Here is a 15,646-nt window from a genome sequence, read left to right on the forward strand (position 1 = left end):
CTGTGGATAAGTTGCTGCCACATCCTGAAGAGATTGTCAGGAAGTGAAAAAAATTTATAGTAATGGGTTTTGCATCTGATTTTTGACCTTATTTTTCATGCTTCTGTTTCTGGTATGCCAAAAGCAGGCTCTGTTTTTAGCATGTGTGCCAGGCAATAACTGCAAATTGTAATGTGTCTAATGACAGTGTAATTACTCACAAGTTCTTGCTGCTTTTTTTTTTTCTTTTGTAATTTTTCATTCTAAATTTGCATCTGACTTTAAATAACGGCCAGGTTTTGCTACTGGCTTCAGCTGAGTGTTTCTCTATCCTGTTAGTGTGAGGAGTGCTCATTCTGATGTTCATGAGCAGCACCCAGGAGTGTATAAAAAGTACTAAAGAAACAAGTTCTGTGCAGTTGGGAAAGAGCAGGGGTGAGTTTGATGAGTGATTTCTTCTGCTGCAACTGCTTGGCATTCCTCCAATGGGGGGAGTTTAAATGCTTTTTTTATGCAATTCACTATCTTGAGAAATAGAAAATCCTTGATTGGTCTAATGTGTTTCAAGGTCCTGTTGATGTGTCAAATACTGTTCTGTTCAATGCTAAAGGGAAATTATTTTTTAAAATTTTTTGCTTTAAAGAAAACTGGTGAAAATGAAACTTCTTATGTACTGGAAATTCCACATCTCAAAAAACTAAACTACCTTTGCTGAAGTGCTGCACAGAAATAAATAAGTTCACAATACAATTATTTCATGATGCTTAATCATTGTTACTTTTCTCTGTTAATAAGAAGCCACCCAGGACTTAAGGTTTGAATTTAACTATTATCTTTGGATGACAGCTTTAGCATAATCTGATGTCTGGTTTCAAATCTTAGTAGCGTTAGAAAAGAATATTCTGTTAGATCAAGGTGAAGTACAAAGGACAAATATTTAAGTTGTCAATAGATCTCTTCCCTGTAATAGAACCTCAAAAGCATATTTAAAGATTAATTTTTTTTTTATTACTTAATTTTAAGCACCCTGGATTCTGTTGAAAGCCTGTCATTAGTGTAGGACAGCTTGTAGAGCACACTAGAGTTTGGTGCTGCCTTTTTCCATTCAAGATACCCTGTCATGGCTGAGTCCTTACCTTGGGCTGCTGTCTTTTGGTGTGAAACAGAGGCATAAAAAGGACAAAGATTTTTGCACGTAGCCTGAGGGATTCAGCAAAAGCTGGAGCTGTCTAAGCCTGGAGGATTCTGCAATCCCCTCTTGCCCCAGCCTGTCCACCACTGCAGAAGGTGCCTGACTGAGGGCAGCCCTGACCTGGAAAAGCATGGGATCTACTGGAAAAGAAGTTTAGTTATATCCAGTTCCTATCTGCTTTCCTTCTTTCCTAAAAAAAAAAAAAATAAAAAAATTAAAAATCAGGAGTTTTTGTTTATTTATTTTCATTTTTCATTACACAATGTCAAGTCCCTGTCTCTGGAGGATCAACTGCTCTATTCACAGGGAAAGAACAATGGGATTGCCAACAAAACCACCATTGCCTGAACAAAATACCTGGGATTATGATTGCAGATGTTATGAGACTGGATTTGGTTTTTATGTGTGTTTGGTTTTGTAGTATGAACATGTAACTGATTCCGGTAGTTTTAAAATCAATTTTTAAAAAAATTGACTGCAGTAGCATTGCTTAATATAAATCGATTTATTTGTAACAAGTTCATTTTCTGCCTTGAAAAAATAGAAAAGATAGGGCAATTGCAATGTATTTTCAGGCAAGAATTACATATGCAATGTTTTTACTGAAGAAAATGGCTCTTTTATGGGGTACTGGAAAGTTTTTAAACTTAGGAATGAGATAACACCCCCTTGAGATGATCATCAAAATCCCTTTAATAGTTAAGATTTGGCCTGAGTACTTTTCTCTATCTTTGCTCTTCAGTTTGCCAGCAGTTTTGTACTTTATAGCCCTCATTATTTTTTTGATTTGTTGGATTTTTATTGAATAATATTTTCACAGTCAGATCATTCTATTTAGCCTTGTCTGATTGCTAAATCCTCAAGTAAGATTCATGTAATTACATATGTATGTTCGTGTGCTCCAGGACTGAAAGTGACATTGCTGGGTTTTATTTTGCTTTAATTTCTCCTCCTGAATGATGCCTTTGCCACCTCTCATAGTGCCATGTGCTGCAAGTAGAAACGATTTAATCATTGTACCTGGAGGGTGATTATTTTCTTTTATTTATCCTCACTGTTTTATCCTTTTGGATGATGATTCTGCTGTTTCCCAGTGCAGTTTATTCTGTTGACTAATTGCTCTATTAAGACTGTTTTCCTCTTATCTAACTTGACTTTCTTTTCCTATTAGCGATTGTTCTTTTATGATCATTTTTATATTAATTTGCACAAATGAAATGAAATATTCATTTGGGACAAATTTTACTGCTACAGAAATTAAAGGCTTGCCTTTAATTTGAAGCACTGTGAGGCATTTTCTTTTTTCCCCACATTTGTCCAAGCAATTCAGTGATGAGTACACTGGGAGAAGCAACTTGCAGCCTTTAGGAAGCATTTAACTCATTTTAGGGACTAGCTGGTAGTTATTTGCTTTTTAATACACAGCAGGATGTGGCTTATATTTTATATATGATTTGTATTTTTAAACATGGGAAGATAGTGATAGGAGAAGGGAAAATATATTTAAATTAAAAGAGGCAAAATTTAGGTGAGATGTTAGGGAGAAATTCTTTAATCAGAGGTGGTGAGGCCCTGGTACAGGGTGCTCAGAGGAGCTATGGCTGCCCCAACCTGGAAGTGCCCAAGGCCAGGTTGGATGGAGCTTGGAGCAGCCTGGGCTGAAATGAGAAGAGCTTTGTGGTGCCTTCCAAGCCAAACCATTCTGACTTTCTGGCTTTGTGGTTTTCAGGGCAGGTCGTGGGGGATCATTTCAGCATTTCTGACCAGCCCGTGTCTTGCAGGTCACTGGGGCCGCTGCATCGGGGACTGCGGCTGGGGCGGCGTTCGCAGCCGGGCCGTGTGGTGCACGCACGCCGAGGGCTGGACCACCTTCCACGCCAACTGCGAGCAGCAGGACAAGCCCGAGAGCCAGCGGAGCTGCTTTAAAGTCTGCGACTGGCACCTGGAGCTGTTTGAGTGGGAGGTTTCGGGATGGGACAGGTGCGGGCTCGTCCCGGCTGCGGGCGCTGAGGCGGGAGCTGAGCCCTGCGTGACCGCCCAGCACGGGCTGCAGCGCCGTAGCGTCCGCTGCCTGCAGAAGCTGAACAGGACCGTGGTGCCCAGCGAGATCTGCGAGCACTTCAGCCCGCAGCCGCCCGCCGAGCAGGCCTGCCTGGTGCCCTGCCCGCGGGACTGCGTCGTGTCCGAGTTTTCGGGCTGGTCCCGCTGCGGTCCCGGCTGCGCCCGCGGCCTGCAGCACCGCACCCGCGCCGTCCTCGCCCCGCCGCTCTACGGCGGAGCCCCGTGCCCCAACCTGACCGAGTCCAGGCCCTGCGGAGGCTCTGCCTGTCCGCTCGGGGAGGAACAGCACACCTACAGCCTCCGCCTGGGCCCCTGGGGCCAATGCCGGCTGCCACAGCCTAAGGACGCGGAGCTGGCGGCGAGGACCACGCTGGACTCGAGCTCGGACTCTGCAGAGCAAAGCGCATCCGCCATTCCTGGCTCGCCTCCGCAGGGCCTGGCCGCAGAGGTGGAGATCGGCCACCAGAGCCGGGAGGTGTGGTGCGTGCGGAGCGACGGGGAGCACGTGGCGCTGAGGTGAGGGCGAGGGGCACTGAGGTAAGGGCGAGTGGCGCTGAGGTAAGGGCGAGTGGCGCTGAGGTAAGGGTGAGTGGCGCTGAGGTGAGGGCGAGGGGCGCTGAGGTAAGAGTGAGTGGCGCTGAGGTGAGGGCGAGGGGCGCTGAGGTAAGGGTGAGTGGCGCTGAGGTGAGGGCGAGGGGCGCTGAGGTAAGAGTGAGTGGCGCTGAGGTGAGGGCGAGGGGCACTGAGGTAAGAGTGAGTGGCGCTGAGGTGAGGGCGAGTGGCGCTGAGGTGAGGGCGAGGGGCGCTGAGGTAAGAGTGAGTGGCGCTGAGGTGAGGGTGAGTGGCGCTGAGGTGAGGGTGAGTGGCGCTGAGGTGAGGGCGATTCCTGCTCAGGGCGATTCCACTCGAGGCTATTCCTGCTCAGGGTGATTCCTGCTCAGGGTGATCCCCATTGGGCATGTGCCATGAAGCGCTGGTAGCACCACGCTGAATGAGCCTCACTCTTAAGAGTTTTAAATGGAACTTTTAATGTGTTTTCTTTATGAACCTTTTCTTGATTTAATTCCTTTCTAGCTTGCGTTGAAGATCTTGCATTCTTCTACGATTTGCGGCTGTTTAAATTCATTTTATATTTTTAATAATTTGCTTCTGATTTTTGTTGTTGATGTTGTTTTGAGGAAATGGGATTATATATCACTTCGTACTCTTGCTGGGCCCTGGCTGTGGGAGAGGGAGGTTTTATTCCCAGTCATGTACTGCATATATTTGCTATTAGAGGCTAAGATTGAGACAGCTTAAACTCCTTCATTCTTACAAATCAATACAGGATAAAATAAGTCTGAAAAGTTTGGCCTTGTAAATATGCTAGAAAGTATATTTTGTAAATAAATCAGTGAGTAAACCTGAGATTATTATCCTGATTGAGGAGCCTTCCTGTGTGGGTATAACTCTTGGGTAGGTGACTGGCACTCCTGTCTTTGGTAGAGGTTGTTGATTTCTGTCCTTATCTAATATTTTATCTAATTGTTATAAATAATATAAAGATCAGGCCAAATTAAATATGATCAAAATAAGTGATAATTTATTTAGTGACCAAAATACAGTCCTTGATAGTCATCAAACGGGGACAGTGCCGAGCCTGGCATCAGCGCAGGGTGAACACGCTCTGATCCAACCTCTAGCCCATTGGATCCCCCAATGTTCACCAATGCCATCTTGGTCAGTCCCAGTTTTATACAGTTTTTCCTAGCCTGCAGCTGAGGTCTTTCTTTCCGTGGTTTTGCATATTCATGTAGTTTTCTTTCTCTTCGTTGGGCGGGACAAAACCACGGGAAACGATGAATTTTGGTGAATGCAGATCTTGGCTTATGGGAAGCAGGCATTGAGATGTAGTTTTCCTGATGACTGTGGTTATCTTAATCATCGATACTTGTCGGGTGTTCATTGCTTGGGTGTTTCCTGGACAGTTTCTGAAAGGGCAATCCCCCGCTGAGGCTATGTCTATTAATTTGCTAATCTGAGTTTTTCAGCTTTTGTTGGAAGTTACAGTGTTTCGATGGAGCAATCCCTGTTCCTCCCTCCGCAGCTTTAGGTTTTCAAGTTTATTTACTATTTTCTTTATTCATACAAACATTATTTATTTCATATTAATTTACAAATTAACATGAATTATATTACAACATATATTGCATAATGATTTCTCTTTGTCTGTATCAGTTACTTTGCTGCAATTCGAGCGTGAAGGTTACAGTAATGTGCAGCAAATAATGGAAGGATTTTTCTTTGTATTTCTCATGTTTAAATTTAAGCTGAGCTCTGCTGTTTGACTTCTGATTGGATTTGAGTAGGTGCCAGTAGCTACAGATGACTGATCAATTGATAGACTTCTGAGAAAGTCAGAATTTCTGGAAATCTTACTGTGTTCTGTTTTTAAGGAAATTAGAAGTTCTTGAAAAATCCTGCTCTTGAATTTTGCAGGAATCAATCTGTTTCCCAGTAATCCATAGCTCCTGGCATCTGCACAAACTCAAAGGGCAGAGAGAAGGGGTTATTTTACATCCAAGTCTCTACCTCTGTTAATTTCTGCAGTGTTTTTTGCACACACACTGAGGTGAAAATATGAATTCTAACCTTTTTTCTTACCCACTCCTATTACACCCATAACTAAGTATGGAGTATTTTTTTATCAGTTGGAAAAAAGTCAGGCTTTGTGAAATATTCCAGCAGTTTCTAACATTCTGACTTTATTACATGTCTCTTAATATATGCTGATTCTAAATATACAGATTTTATGCTCATGTAGCTGCTTGACTTTAATGGAGTCCCTTGTGATTTATTCCACAGTGCGACCAGCAGCAGGTTTATGTAGCTAACACTTGTTAGCTTTCTCCTGCCTCTTGTATCTCAGTCCTTATCAGAGGCTCTGGGAGGAGGATCCTGATTTTTTAAAAAATTTCACTGGCTCTGCCCTCACACACTCACTGCTGTATTTGCTCTAAGAATGGAAATGGAAACTTTCTATAAACGTTTTGTGTGTTATATGTCGGATTTCTGGATGACAGTGCAGAGGGTGCTGAGAGCTTTAGTGTTAGTGACTATCCCTGATGGAGCTGTCTTTTTCCTTGTTCCTTTCTGAGTATTTTGCTGATCTAGCCCCCTTTTTTGGGAGTGTACAGTTCCATTACCACCTCCTGGCAGTCTTTTTCTGCTGAGCTTGTGTCTCAGATTTACTGCAGAGCTGGGCCTGACCCATCCTTTGCTCTTACTCTAAATGCAAGAGCAAAGCCCATTGATTGAGTAGAGGAGAAAAGGTCATGTCATGTTACAGCATCCAGACACTGCACACGTTTCCTTTCTCTTTTTGGATCTAAAATTCAAAGCTAACTATCCAGCCCAAAACCCAGTCCCTGTTTAGTTCCAGGGCTGGGGTGCCACAGATATCAAGTACTCCTGACAATGACTCCCTTTAAGCATCCCCTGGTATGTCCTCCTTGTTTTGTTGTGCAGCAGATTTGCTGCCATTCTTCTCAAGAACGGCTGATCTTACAGATGTTGCTTTACAACAGTGATGGTATTTTGGCTACTGATAAAGAAGAGTAAATGCATTTGCATAACCCTGTAGTGGGGACTGGCAGGCAGCCAAGTGTCTGCTGTAAACCAGGAAAGAAGTGCCTTATTTGTGCTCCTGCATCTCCCTGGCTGGCGTTTCCCATTTCTACTAACACTGCTAAGCAAGCACCACTGTAAATTAAACTTCTGGAACACTGAGGAAAGGGACAGGAATATCCCAAGATGTGCTTTGCAACAGTGGGCTCTGAGCTGCTGGTCTGCCACAGCTTTGCCTTCCACCACTGCCCAGTTCTTGCAGGTGACAGGAGTGGTCAGCTAACCACTGCCAAAGGCCACCAGAGGAGAGGGGCCACGTGCTCATCCTGCCTCCCAATTTATAATGAAATGGCAAAGATGCCCAATTTATTACCAAGGTTGTTTAATTTACTGGTGTCTGATTGCAGGGCTGTAAATAGGAATTACTTGGAGAGGAGCATAAGCATGTGGAAGACTGGACAATCTTCTTTCAGGGAAGCAGAGCTGGGGATGTTTTTTGATAAAATATCTTTTCAGTCTGGAGGTTCCACATTTCACAAAAGGGAAGGAAAAGGGACAAAGGAAGAGGAAAGGAAGGACAGACCTTTTTGAAAACACCTGAAATGACAACAATTGAACAGCCAAACATCAGTAGGCTTCGAGACAGGTCCACTTCTGCTCAGAAACGATTTTCATGTAGAAAGTTATATTCATGAAAATAAAAGGAATAACATCAAAATAGGATGATACTATGGATCTGATTTCAACCTTTTAAAGACTTTATTTAAAAAGTTGGGATTTTTTTCATCCTATTTCAGATAGAGTTCAGGTTTCATTTTAGTGCGGAAAAAATGTTTCAGTTTTGCCTTAAGCCTTATATCCAATAACAGTTTCAAACATAAGCACTTCCATGCATTAAAAAAAAAAAAAAATCTCTGAAAAAGATGCAAGAAATGAATGTGAAAGAAATCTTGCTCTTCTTATTTTCCTGTCTTGTCACAGTTGTAAAAATCTGCAGGATAGTGAGACAAAGGCACTTGAGTTCCTGCCTTTCTTTCTTTTTTTCTTTTTAAATAAAGGGTTGTTTAGGTTACACTCTAAATTGCAGTTTAGTAAAATAAATGTGCATAGTTAGACATTGAAATTCTCAGTAAATTTAACCCGATTTTCTAACCTGATGTGTGTGCACAACTAAGCATACTGAGAAGTTAAAGTGAGGAGCAAACAGTTATAAGGTGTTTTTTTATTATTATTATTTGGATTAGGAGTCTTTTATATACATATTTCTTAAACTCTTCATCCTATGTGTAAGATGACAACAGTGATATAATAGAGTAGGATTAGGGTTTCTGTTTACTTTACTTTGTAAGTGAAAATTCAGGTCAAACTCAGTCAAGGGACAGCCCATCTGTCAAGGCGGAGGTGGAGCAGCATTCAGCTCTTTTGTTTGCCTCTGTAATTTAAATTTCCATTATCCATTTCCTAGTGGATTGTGCTCAACACTTTGCTTTTGTACGTTTTTAGGAAAAAAAATGTTTGCAGTTTCAGTGTTGACATTCTTCTATTCTCTGGATGAATACAAAATTCTGCAGTCCGGAGGTGAAAATGCTGTGCTGTAAAATGCTATTTGATGGTTGTGATTCCGATCTGGGAGGGGAATTCTGTGTTCACATTCCTCCTGGCAGATGTAGGAATCAAGCCTCAGTGCTCAGGCTGGAAAACAAATCCCTGAGCTGTTGGAGAAGGATATTTTATTTTCTAATTTTCTGTTCAAAAGTTTTGTCTCTCTTTTCTTTTGCTTTTATTTAGAAGTGGAAGAAACAAAGGAGCAGTGATGGCTTTTTTTATTTCCATGAGTAACATTTTAGGTTCAAAAGGTGTGTGGATGTGACACTAGGGGATATTGTTTAGTGGTGGACCTGGCAGTGCTGGGTTGATTGTTGGACTTGATGATTTTAGAGATCTTTTCTAAACAAATCTGGGGTTTGATGATTTTAGAAGCAGTGTCCACTAATTGTGTTTATTCTCCTTTTTCTAAATTTTGCAGGGAGGCAGCTGCCTCTGTAGCCCCAAGATCTCAGAGCCTACCAAGGTAGTGCAAATGGAAGCCAGCACTTATTTTTAATTAAAACAGAGGATCTGGTGCATTAAGTTCTGGAAACATCAAAACTTCAACATCTTTACTGATGTTTGTTTGGGTTATGGGTCTCCAGCAGTTCCCTTTCCCCTAGGTCAGTTGTATGACAGGCAAATATTCCCCATCTTCACCACCCTGGTGCAGAAGGGCTGATGTTTCTTCGGCCAAAGAAGCCTCTGCTGCACAGATTGAATATATGGTATCCAAAACAGCCCTGGCAGCACTTGAAAACCCTAAAAATACATGAGGAAATCTCAGAAGTGTGCCTGTTAACACTGATTTCTGATTTCTAAGGGAAATAAGTGTTTTGGTGCTGTTAGAAACATGGCAAGACTGTCTATTAGAAGACCTTAATATTACTGGCCAAGTGCAAAGAGCAGATAGTGTGTATTCCAGCATCCTGTAGGGCTGGGTCCTTGATTTCAAAATAGGAGACACTGCTTAAAAAGAAAAAAAAATGGAAATGGGTTGTTAACAGCATGGCTTAGCTCACTTCAGGGTTATCTTGCTCTGCAGCACATGGGTTTGAACATGAGTTCCCTGGTCAGGCATGACACTTCCCAGGAACCTTCCTGAGCTGTGAGGGAGAGCCTGGCTGTGGATGTGGTACCCTGTCCCCCTCTGTGCCAGCACATGGCCATGGTGACAGCTTCTCAGTGTGCCCAGTTACTTTGCAGATGATCCTTTCAGTGTGAAAGGTTTAACAATAACTGCCTGTCTCATCCTGTAATGCAAGGAGGTGCATTCACCTGTGCTTCTGAATGCCTTGGTACAGTTGGGAAGGGAAATCAGGGGTGACTCCTGTGCTGTGCCCAACCTGATTTACTGGTGCACGGCTCCTGGGTGGTGTTGCTGCTTTTTCCAGCTGATGGACCTGTTCCCACTCATTCCCTTGTGGTGGATGTGATGGCTCTGTGGCTGCAGGGCACGTAGCACAGGCACTGAGCTGTTGGAAAATGTGCTATTTTTGATGAGTTGCTTTTTGTCCAAGCAGGGAGGTGCTGTGGTTCAGCTCGGGGCTGCACAATTCCTGTGTCTCATGGGTGTGTGTGTGGCTGGAGATGGAGGAGATGAGTGGTGCTGCTCCATGGGCAGCAGCCTGAGGTGACACAGCCACGGAGATGTGGAGCTGCACAGTCGGGGTGCTACCCAGGGCTGCTTTCCCTCCTCCTCTGCTGTTCTGCTCCAGGACTCTGCGAGTGTGAAAGAGACATGAATAGGTTTCCTTTGGTTTAGTGTTTTGTGTTTCTTTAATAAGTGGTTTATTGCCCTTCAGCACACAAGAGGCTCAGAGGGCACTGTGCCACTCGAGCGAGCTGCTGCTGGCTGCTCACTAATGGATCCGTCCTACGCCGCAGGCACCGCAGCGTGGGCTGGGAAACAACTCCTGTGGTTTTACAGTGTCAATCCAAGCATGTAATACAGAAAAAAGCATCAGTTGTGTAAGTACTCTACTATATCACAGTTACCTGATCGACCCCCATGTAGAATATCTAACCTGAGACGTTAATATGTCGAAAATCAGTTTAAAAACTGGGCTGATATAGTACCTCCTGTCCCCGAGACCTTCTTCCTGTCCCTGCTGGTTTGGACACAGGCACAGCAGCACAAATCTGTGTCTGGTTTGCAGCCTCAGAGCAGCAAGTGTCTCACAGGTCTGGGCTTTATCTGTATTAAATACATCTGTGACATGAAAGGCTGTGTCTGAATTTCATGCAAAAGAGTGTTTTTACATTTGTCTTTGTGTTGCTCTGTGTCACAATTAATTTGACTTGGAGGCTCTGAGTGAGTAGGTACAAGTTAATTAATTTTCTTTCTGTTCAGCGGTTGCTTGTAATTCTCCCTCAAAAGCCTACTTGAACAGGATGGAAATTGCCAGCTCCATGTCTCATTCACCTTGAGGTCAACAAAGTTAGCATCTTGCCTTTTATAGGAGGAGCAGTGGGGGAATTTTCAGGGAAAGAAACAGCTATTCAGCCTCTGGCAAAGACTTTTGCCAGTGCAAGAGTGATTTCTGGGCAGGGATGGCTTTTCCAGCCAGAGTGTTGGTGCAGATTTGGAGAATCCATTAGGGGAGGTATTGGAGGTACTCTCTGGCTAAGAACTGGGACTGGCAAAGATCATTTGAACCAAGACTCCAATCCAGATTTTTAAAGGCTGCATTTTATTTGCTGTTTCAGTAAGGATCATGCAGGACTAAGATCTTTTTTGCAGTGGACCCAATAGTGGATTTTGCTATTCATACTATATCTGAATGGGGAGTTTTGATCACTTTAAAAAATAACATCAGTTACCTCTCCCCCGCCTCTCCCCCAATTCTGTATTCTTAGATAAACTTGAGTTTTCTGATAGCCTCAGCTAGGGCAGTGTCTGTTATGTGCTATTGTTTTATCTACTCAAAATCAAGAACTGCTCTGCCTTGTTAATGTTTTGGCATGGGTGGCTACCCCTGTTGAAAAAAATAATTAAAAGGAAATAAAGTGACCATTCACATGACTGCACCTAACCTAATATTCCAAAAAACCACTCAAAATCTCTGGGTTAGTAAGTACATATGTAATGATTATTACTTTCCACAACCTTGTTTTGATAGAACTGACATTTTGTACCAGAGAGAGCTTTGTAATCAGTTTCATTTGACTTGTAATAGAGAAATGAAAGATGTTTTTCAATTGTAAGCAAGAAAAATTTCATTTTGAGGGGGCTACATCACAGGTGGTTTGTACTTGTTGAAGTCGTTTAAGTAAACCTCAGTAAATTAATCATCAGAGCACCTGTGAGATTACTGAATTTTATTTGGGGTGAAGAAATTGAGACAAAAAGTTGTTACAGATTTTTTTTTTGGTTTTACTTTGAAGTTCAAATAGAAATGCTTTATTTTGCTGGTGGTCAAGGGTCTAGTCAAACTTGATGTGTTTCAATGGGAATATTCCTGTTGATCTATGTGAAAAAGGGATCAATTTCTAGACTGGAGAAGGGAGTGAATGCCCTCTATCTTCTTTGCTCCCCCCATGAGGCTGCCCAGCAATCCTGCCATGATTGCCCCAGTCTGTTTTCTTCAAAGAGAGGTAGGTTGGCCAAACTGCTTTATGGAATAGCAGGAGAGGTGATGGCTGCTTTCCTGGCAGCAGCTGTGGATTTCACACCTTTTAAGCGTACCTGTGTTTGCTCCTTACAGTTGGCAAAATCTTGACCACAAGCAGCTGGACACTGGAGAAGAAAAAATAAAGTTCACACTGGGTTCATCAAGTGTGGTCTTAATTTCAGAGGCCAATTTACATCCTCTGTATAACCGTGGAGAGTTAAAAGATGTTGTAGCTTTGAGACTCTTCAAAATGTTATTCTGAGACTTTGTATCTTGATACCAAATCTCATCAGTTGTTAGTCCTTAGGATTTGGTTTCTCTCTGTATTTGGCCTAGGGCAGTGGCTTGATATGTTACAGAATGGGTGAGATCATGTCCTGATGTCAGCAGGAGGAATGGAGTCCCAAAATCCAGCCCCAGTTGCAGCATTACTGGGTCTCTGGTTGTTTGACAGGTTGGAAAACCCTCTGACCTTGTTTGACAGCACATGTTTGATAACAGCCTCATGGAACTGAGACCTTTACTATTAGTTTGGGTTTAATTTTTTTTTAAAAGAGCAGAGTTGCTCAGCAGGATGGAGGAATGGATGGATGGATGGATGACATCTAATCATGGTGCAGGATGTTGGAATGGTTACCAGTGTTGGTATTTCTCTTAGGCTTGGATTTTGTTTTCTATACAAGGCAAACTGTGAAATTCTAGCTACACAGGAGTAAATATAATGCCTTTTGCATGTTTCAACTCAGGATAAATGAGATACATTATTTGCAAAGTACTCAGCATGCAAGTTTGCACCCAGAGCTCATTGGAGATGTGTTTTGTGCCCTGCATTAGAACTACTCTTATTTCTGTTGCAGTGGTGTTGATTGAATGCCCCCGGGTTTCTTCTCGGGCAATTTGGCTTGGACGAAGCTCTCTGAGCAAAACTCAGCTGTTGTACTGTGTTCTTCCCGCAGCCTCTGCCTGCAGGAGCCCGTCCCCGTGACCTCCAGGCCCTGTGTGATGCCCCAGGACTGCAGCACGTCCGAGTGGTCCCCGTGGAGCCCCTGCTCAGGCAGCTGTGGCTGGGGCAGCCCGTTGGCGGGGCTGCGCAGCCGGCGCCGCAGCGTGCGCAGCGTGGCCGTGGGCGCCGGGGCGCCCTGCCCGCCGCTGGAGGAGAGGGAGGCCTGTGCAGCAGGAGGGAAGGCACCACTGCAGCCCTGCCCCAGGTATGGCCACAGATTCTCCCCCAAGGTTTGGAAGTGGAGAAACCCCTGCAGATCCTCCCTGGTCGGTTTGTGTGTGGAGAGGGTTGCGTGTGGTCAATCGAGATCATCGATTTGGTCATTGTTATTTATTGTTACTAATACTCTTTTAATTGTTGCTATTTGAGTTATTCCTATTACAATTATTGCAGTTATATGTAGAAATAAATTTGAATTACACCCACTACAGTTTTACACTTTCATATTTTAAAGACTGAGAGCATTTGCTCTTGTTCTCTGAAATGGCTTTTGTACTGATTGCTGTTTCAGAGAACGGACAGGTCTCCACAGCTGAATTTTTATTGGCTTTGAAATTGTAATTTTTGCATAAGTTTCAATGATTCCTCTTTATCTCCCCATAAAAAAATCCCAGTCTTGCTTGGATGGAGGTAGTAGCTTGGACTTTATTCAGCTTCCTTCTGCATGCTTCTTGAAATGGGCAACTTTGCAGTCCCTGAGAGCTTGCTTGGTTTGTGGTGTGAATGAGAGGCTCTTACCTTTTTGCTCTGGGAGCCCATGCCATTATGCTTGGCCAGGCTAACAGAGGAGCTTGGTAGTGTGCTTTGCAAAGAAAATAAAATATTGCTTGATTTTTCATGTGACATGTTCTGAGATTGACTGTAAAATGCTTTGGGATTGATAGAATTTTATATGCATGCAGGAAAATCTCCCTGTCTGTGAATGAGGGTGTTTAAGAGGAGAGCTGTTCAGTGCTCAAGTCATGAGTTTCTGGGGCTTTTGCCAGATACTGCCAAAACCTTCTATAAAGCCTTTGCAAGATACATTTCTTAGGAAGGCATCACCTGTAAAAGTGTCTCTGTATCACTGGGCTCATTCAAAATCAAATGCTGATCATTTTTATGCACCCTGCTAGCAGAAGAGAGGAAGTATAAAAAAGTATTCTGTTGCTTGATTACATCCCACGGAAAGGCTCTTACAGAGTGATTTTTGCTCCTGCCCAAGTGCACATCAATTTCAAAGACAATAGATTAACACATTGTCTTGCTGATTTTGTACAGGAGCGTGGGTGCAGGTGACACCTGATTGGGGGAGACTGGCTGGAAGTTAATCAGGGAGTGAACAGACGTGGGTCTGTCCTTGGTTTCTCACTTCCCCTTTTTGACATTGCACTGTGCTGAAGGGCAAACAGTTGTGTAGAGCCAGGAGAGCCCAAAAGGTGAGAACCTGCAAACCACTGATAATTTTTGTAGGTGCTTCTCTCTCTGTAGAAGAAAATCTGTTGTTCTTTCAGTGTGTTGCTGCTATGCCCAGGTATTCATGAGCCTGTGAACTCTGAAATCTTCCCCATCCTGTTATGCCTCCCTACCTTGAGGCAACACCTCTGGGGCAGTGTCTGCATCAGTGAGGATAAACTCTAATGTGCTAGCTCAGAAAAATAACATTAAACTTGTAGGTTAATAGAGCCACTTAGCTGAAAATATTAAAAAGTACGACTCTGGTATTTAATTTCTTGTCATTCCTAGGGATGTAATATCTCAAAATGCAGGTGGTAGGTTATGACCTTCTCACACTGTGCAGAAGAATTTTTCAGCAGTGCCTGGTAACTAGACTTTGATTGATTCACTCAGTGTAAAGAAACAAGCAAGAATGAAAATCCATAATATTGCAGTTTGTGCTGTGTGTCTACTGGATGTAAGGCTGTGGGGACCAGAATTTTACATTAATGAACAGAAGTAAGAAATGTATGTTATTTAGGTTTCAGCAGCTGGTAAAGGTTGCTATTGGTCCATATTTCAGTTTGCAGCCTGGTGATTTGGTGTTGGTCCCTGGGAATTGGAGACTGAGCTACTGGAAATAGCTCAGATTGGACAGCAGTAGCTTTCCAGACAGAGAGACACAGTGTTAATCCCTGTGAAATGGTACAAGATGCTCCTTAGATGCTCCTATTGTCCTTATTTGACTACATTCTATTTGTAGGGTAATAACTAGAAAGATTATGCTTTTCTCCCCCTTAAATATATGCTACTTCTTCTGTGGTTTGCTGAGGCTGTGATCTTTTCTTTCTTCCTCTTAAATGAGGATGATGAATTTAAGGTACTTCAGTAGCAGAAATTAAAGTGTCTCTCCTTCATTTGTCTGGCCTCAATACAAACCACTCTTTCTTTTTTTCTGTTTTCCTAATCAGATTAGTTTTTACATCCTTTAAGGTGAGACTCCTATTAACTTTCCCAGTTCCTAGAAGTCTTCTGTGGTTTTTTTGGTTGATTTGGAAACAAGTAGTCTTTCCTTTAGCTTTATTTTTAGGGCAAGAATTTTCCAAAGCATACATCAGCCACAGCAAAGAAAATGGGCTAGGACACAGACAAGAAGAAGTTGCTGAGCAGAAGGAACAGGATTAGGAA

At 43.0% G+C, this 15,646-nt stretch overlaps 1 protein-coding gene across 6 annotated transcripts in view; it reads left to right on the forward strand.

Annotated features, from left to right (window-relative positions):
* THSD7B (thrombospondin type 1 domain containing 7B) overlaps positions 1-15,646 on the forward strand; it is a 484,878-nt gene that overhangs the window by 290,152 nt on the left and 179,080 nt on the right. For all 6 annotated transcript variants that reach the window (XR_013774988.1, XM_079311745.1, XM_079311747.1 and 3 more), the window contains 2 exons: positions 2,953-3,748; positions 12,996-13,247. Coding sequence is in view for 5 of the 6 variants with exons in the window: in XM_079311745.1 (XP_079167871.1) it covers positions 2,953-3,748; positions 12,996-13,247 (1,048 nt within the window). In the remaining variant the exon portion in view is untranslated. The remainder of the gene's footprint in view (positions 1-2,952; positions 3,749-12,995; positions 13,248-15,646) is intronic.

This window comes from Erithacus rubecula, assembly GCF_903797595.1.
Source record: "Erithacus rubecula genome assembly, chromosome: 8".
NCBI classification, from domain to species: domain Eukaryota; kingdom Metazoa; phylum Chordata; class Aves; order Passeriformes; family Muscicapidae; genus Erithacus; species Erithacus rubecula.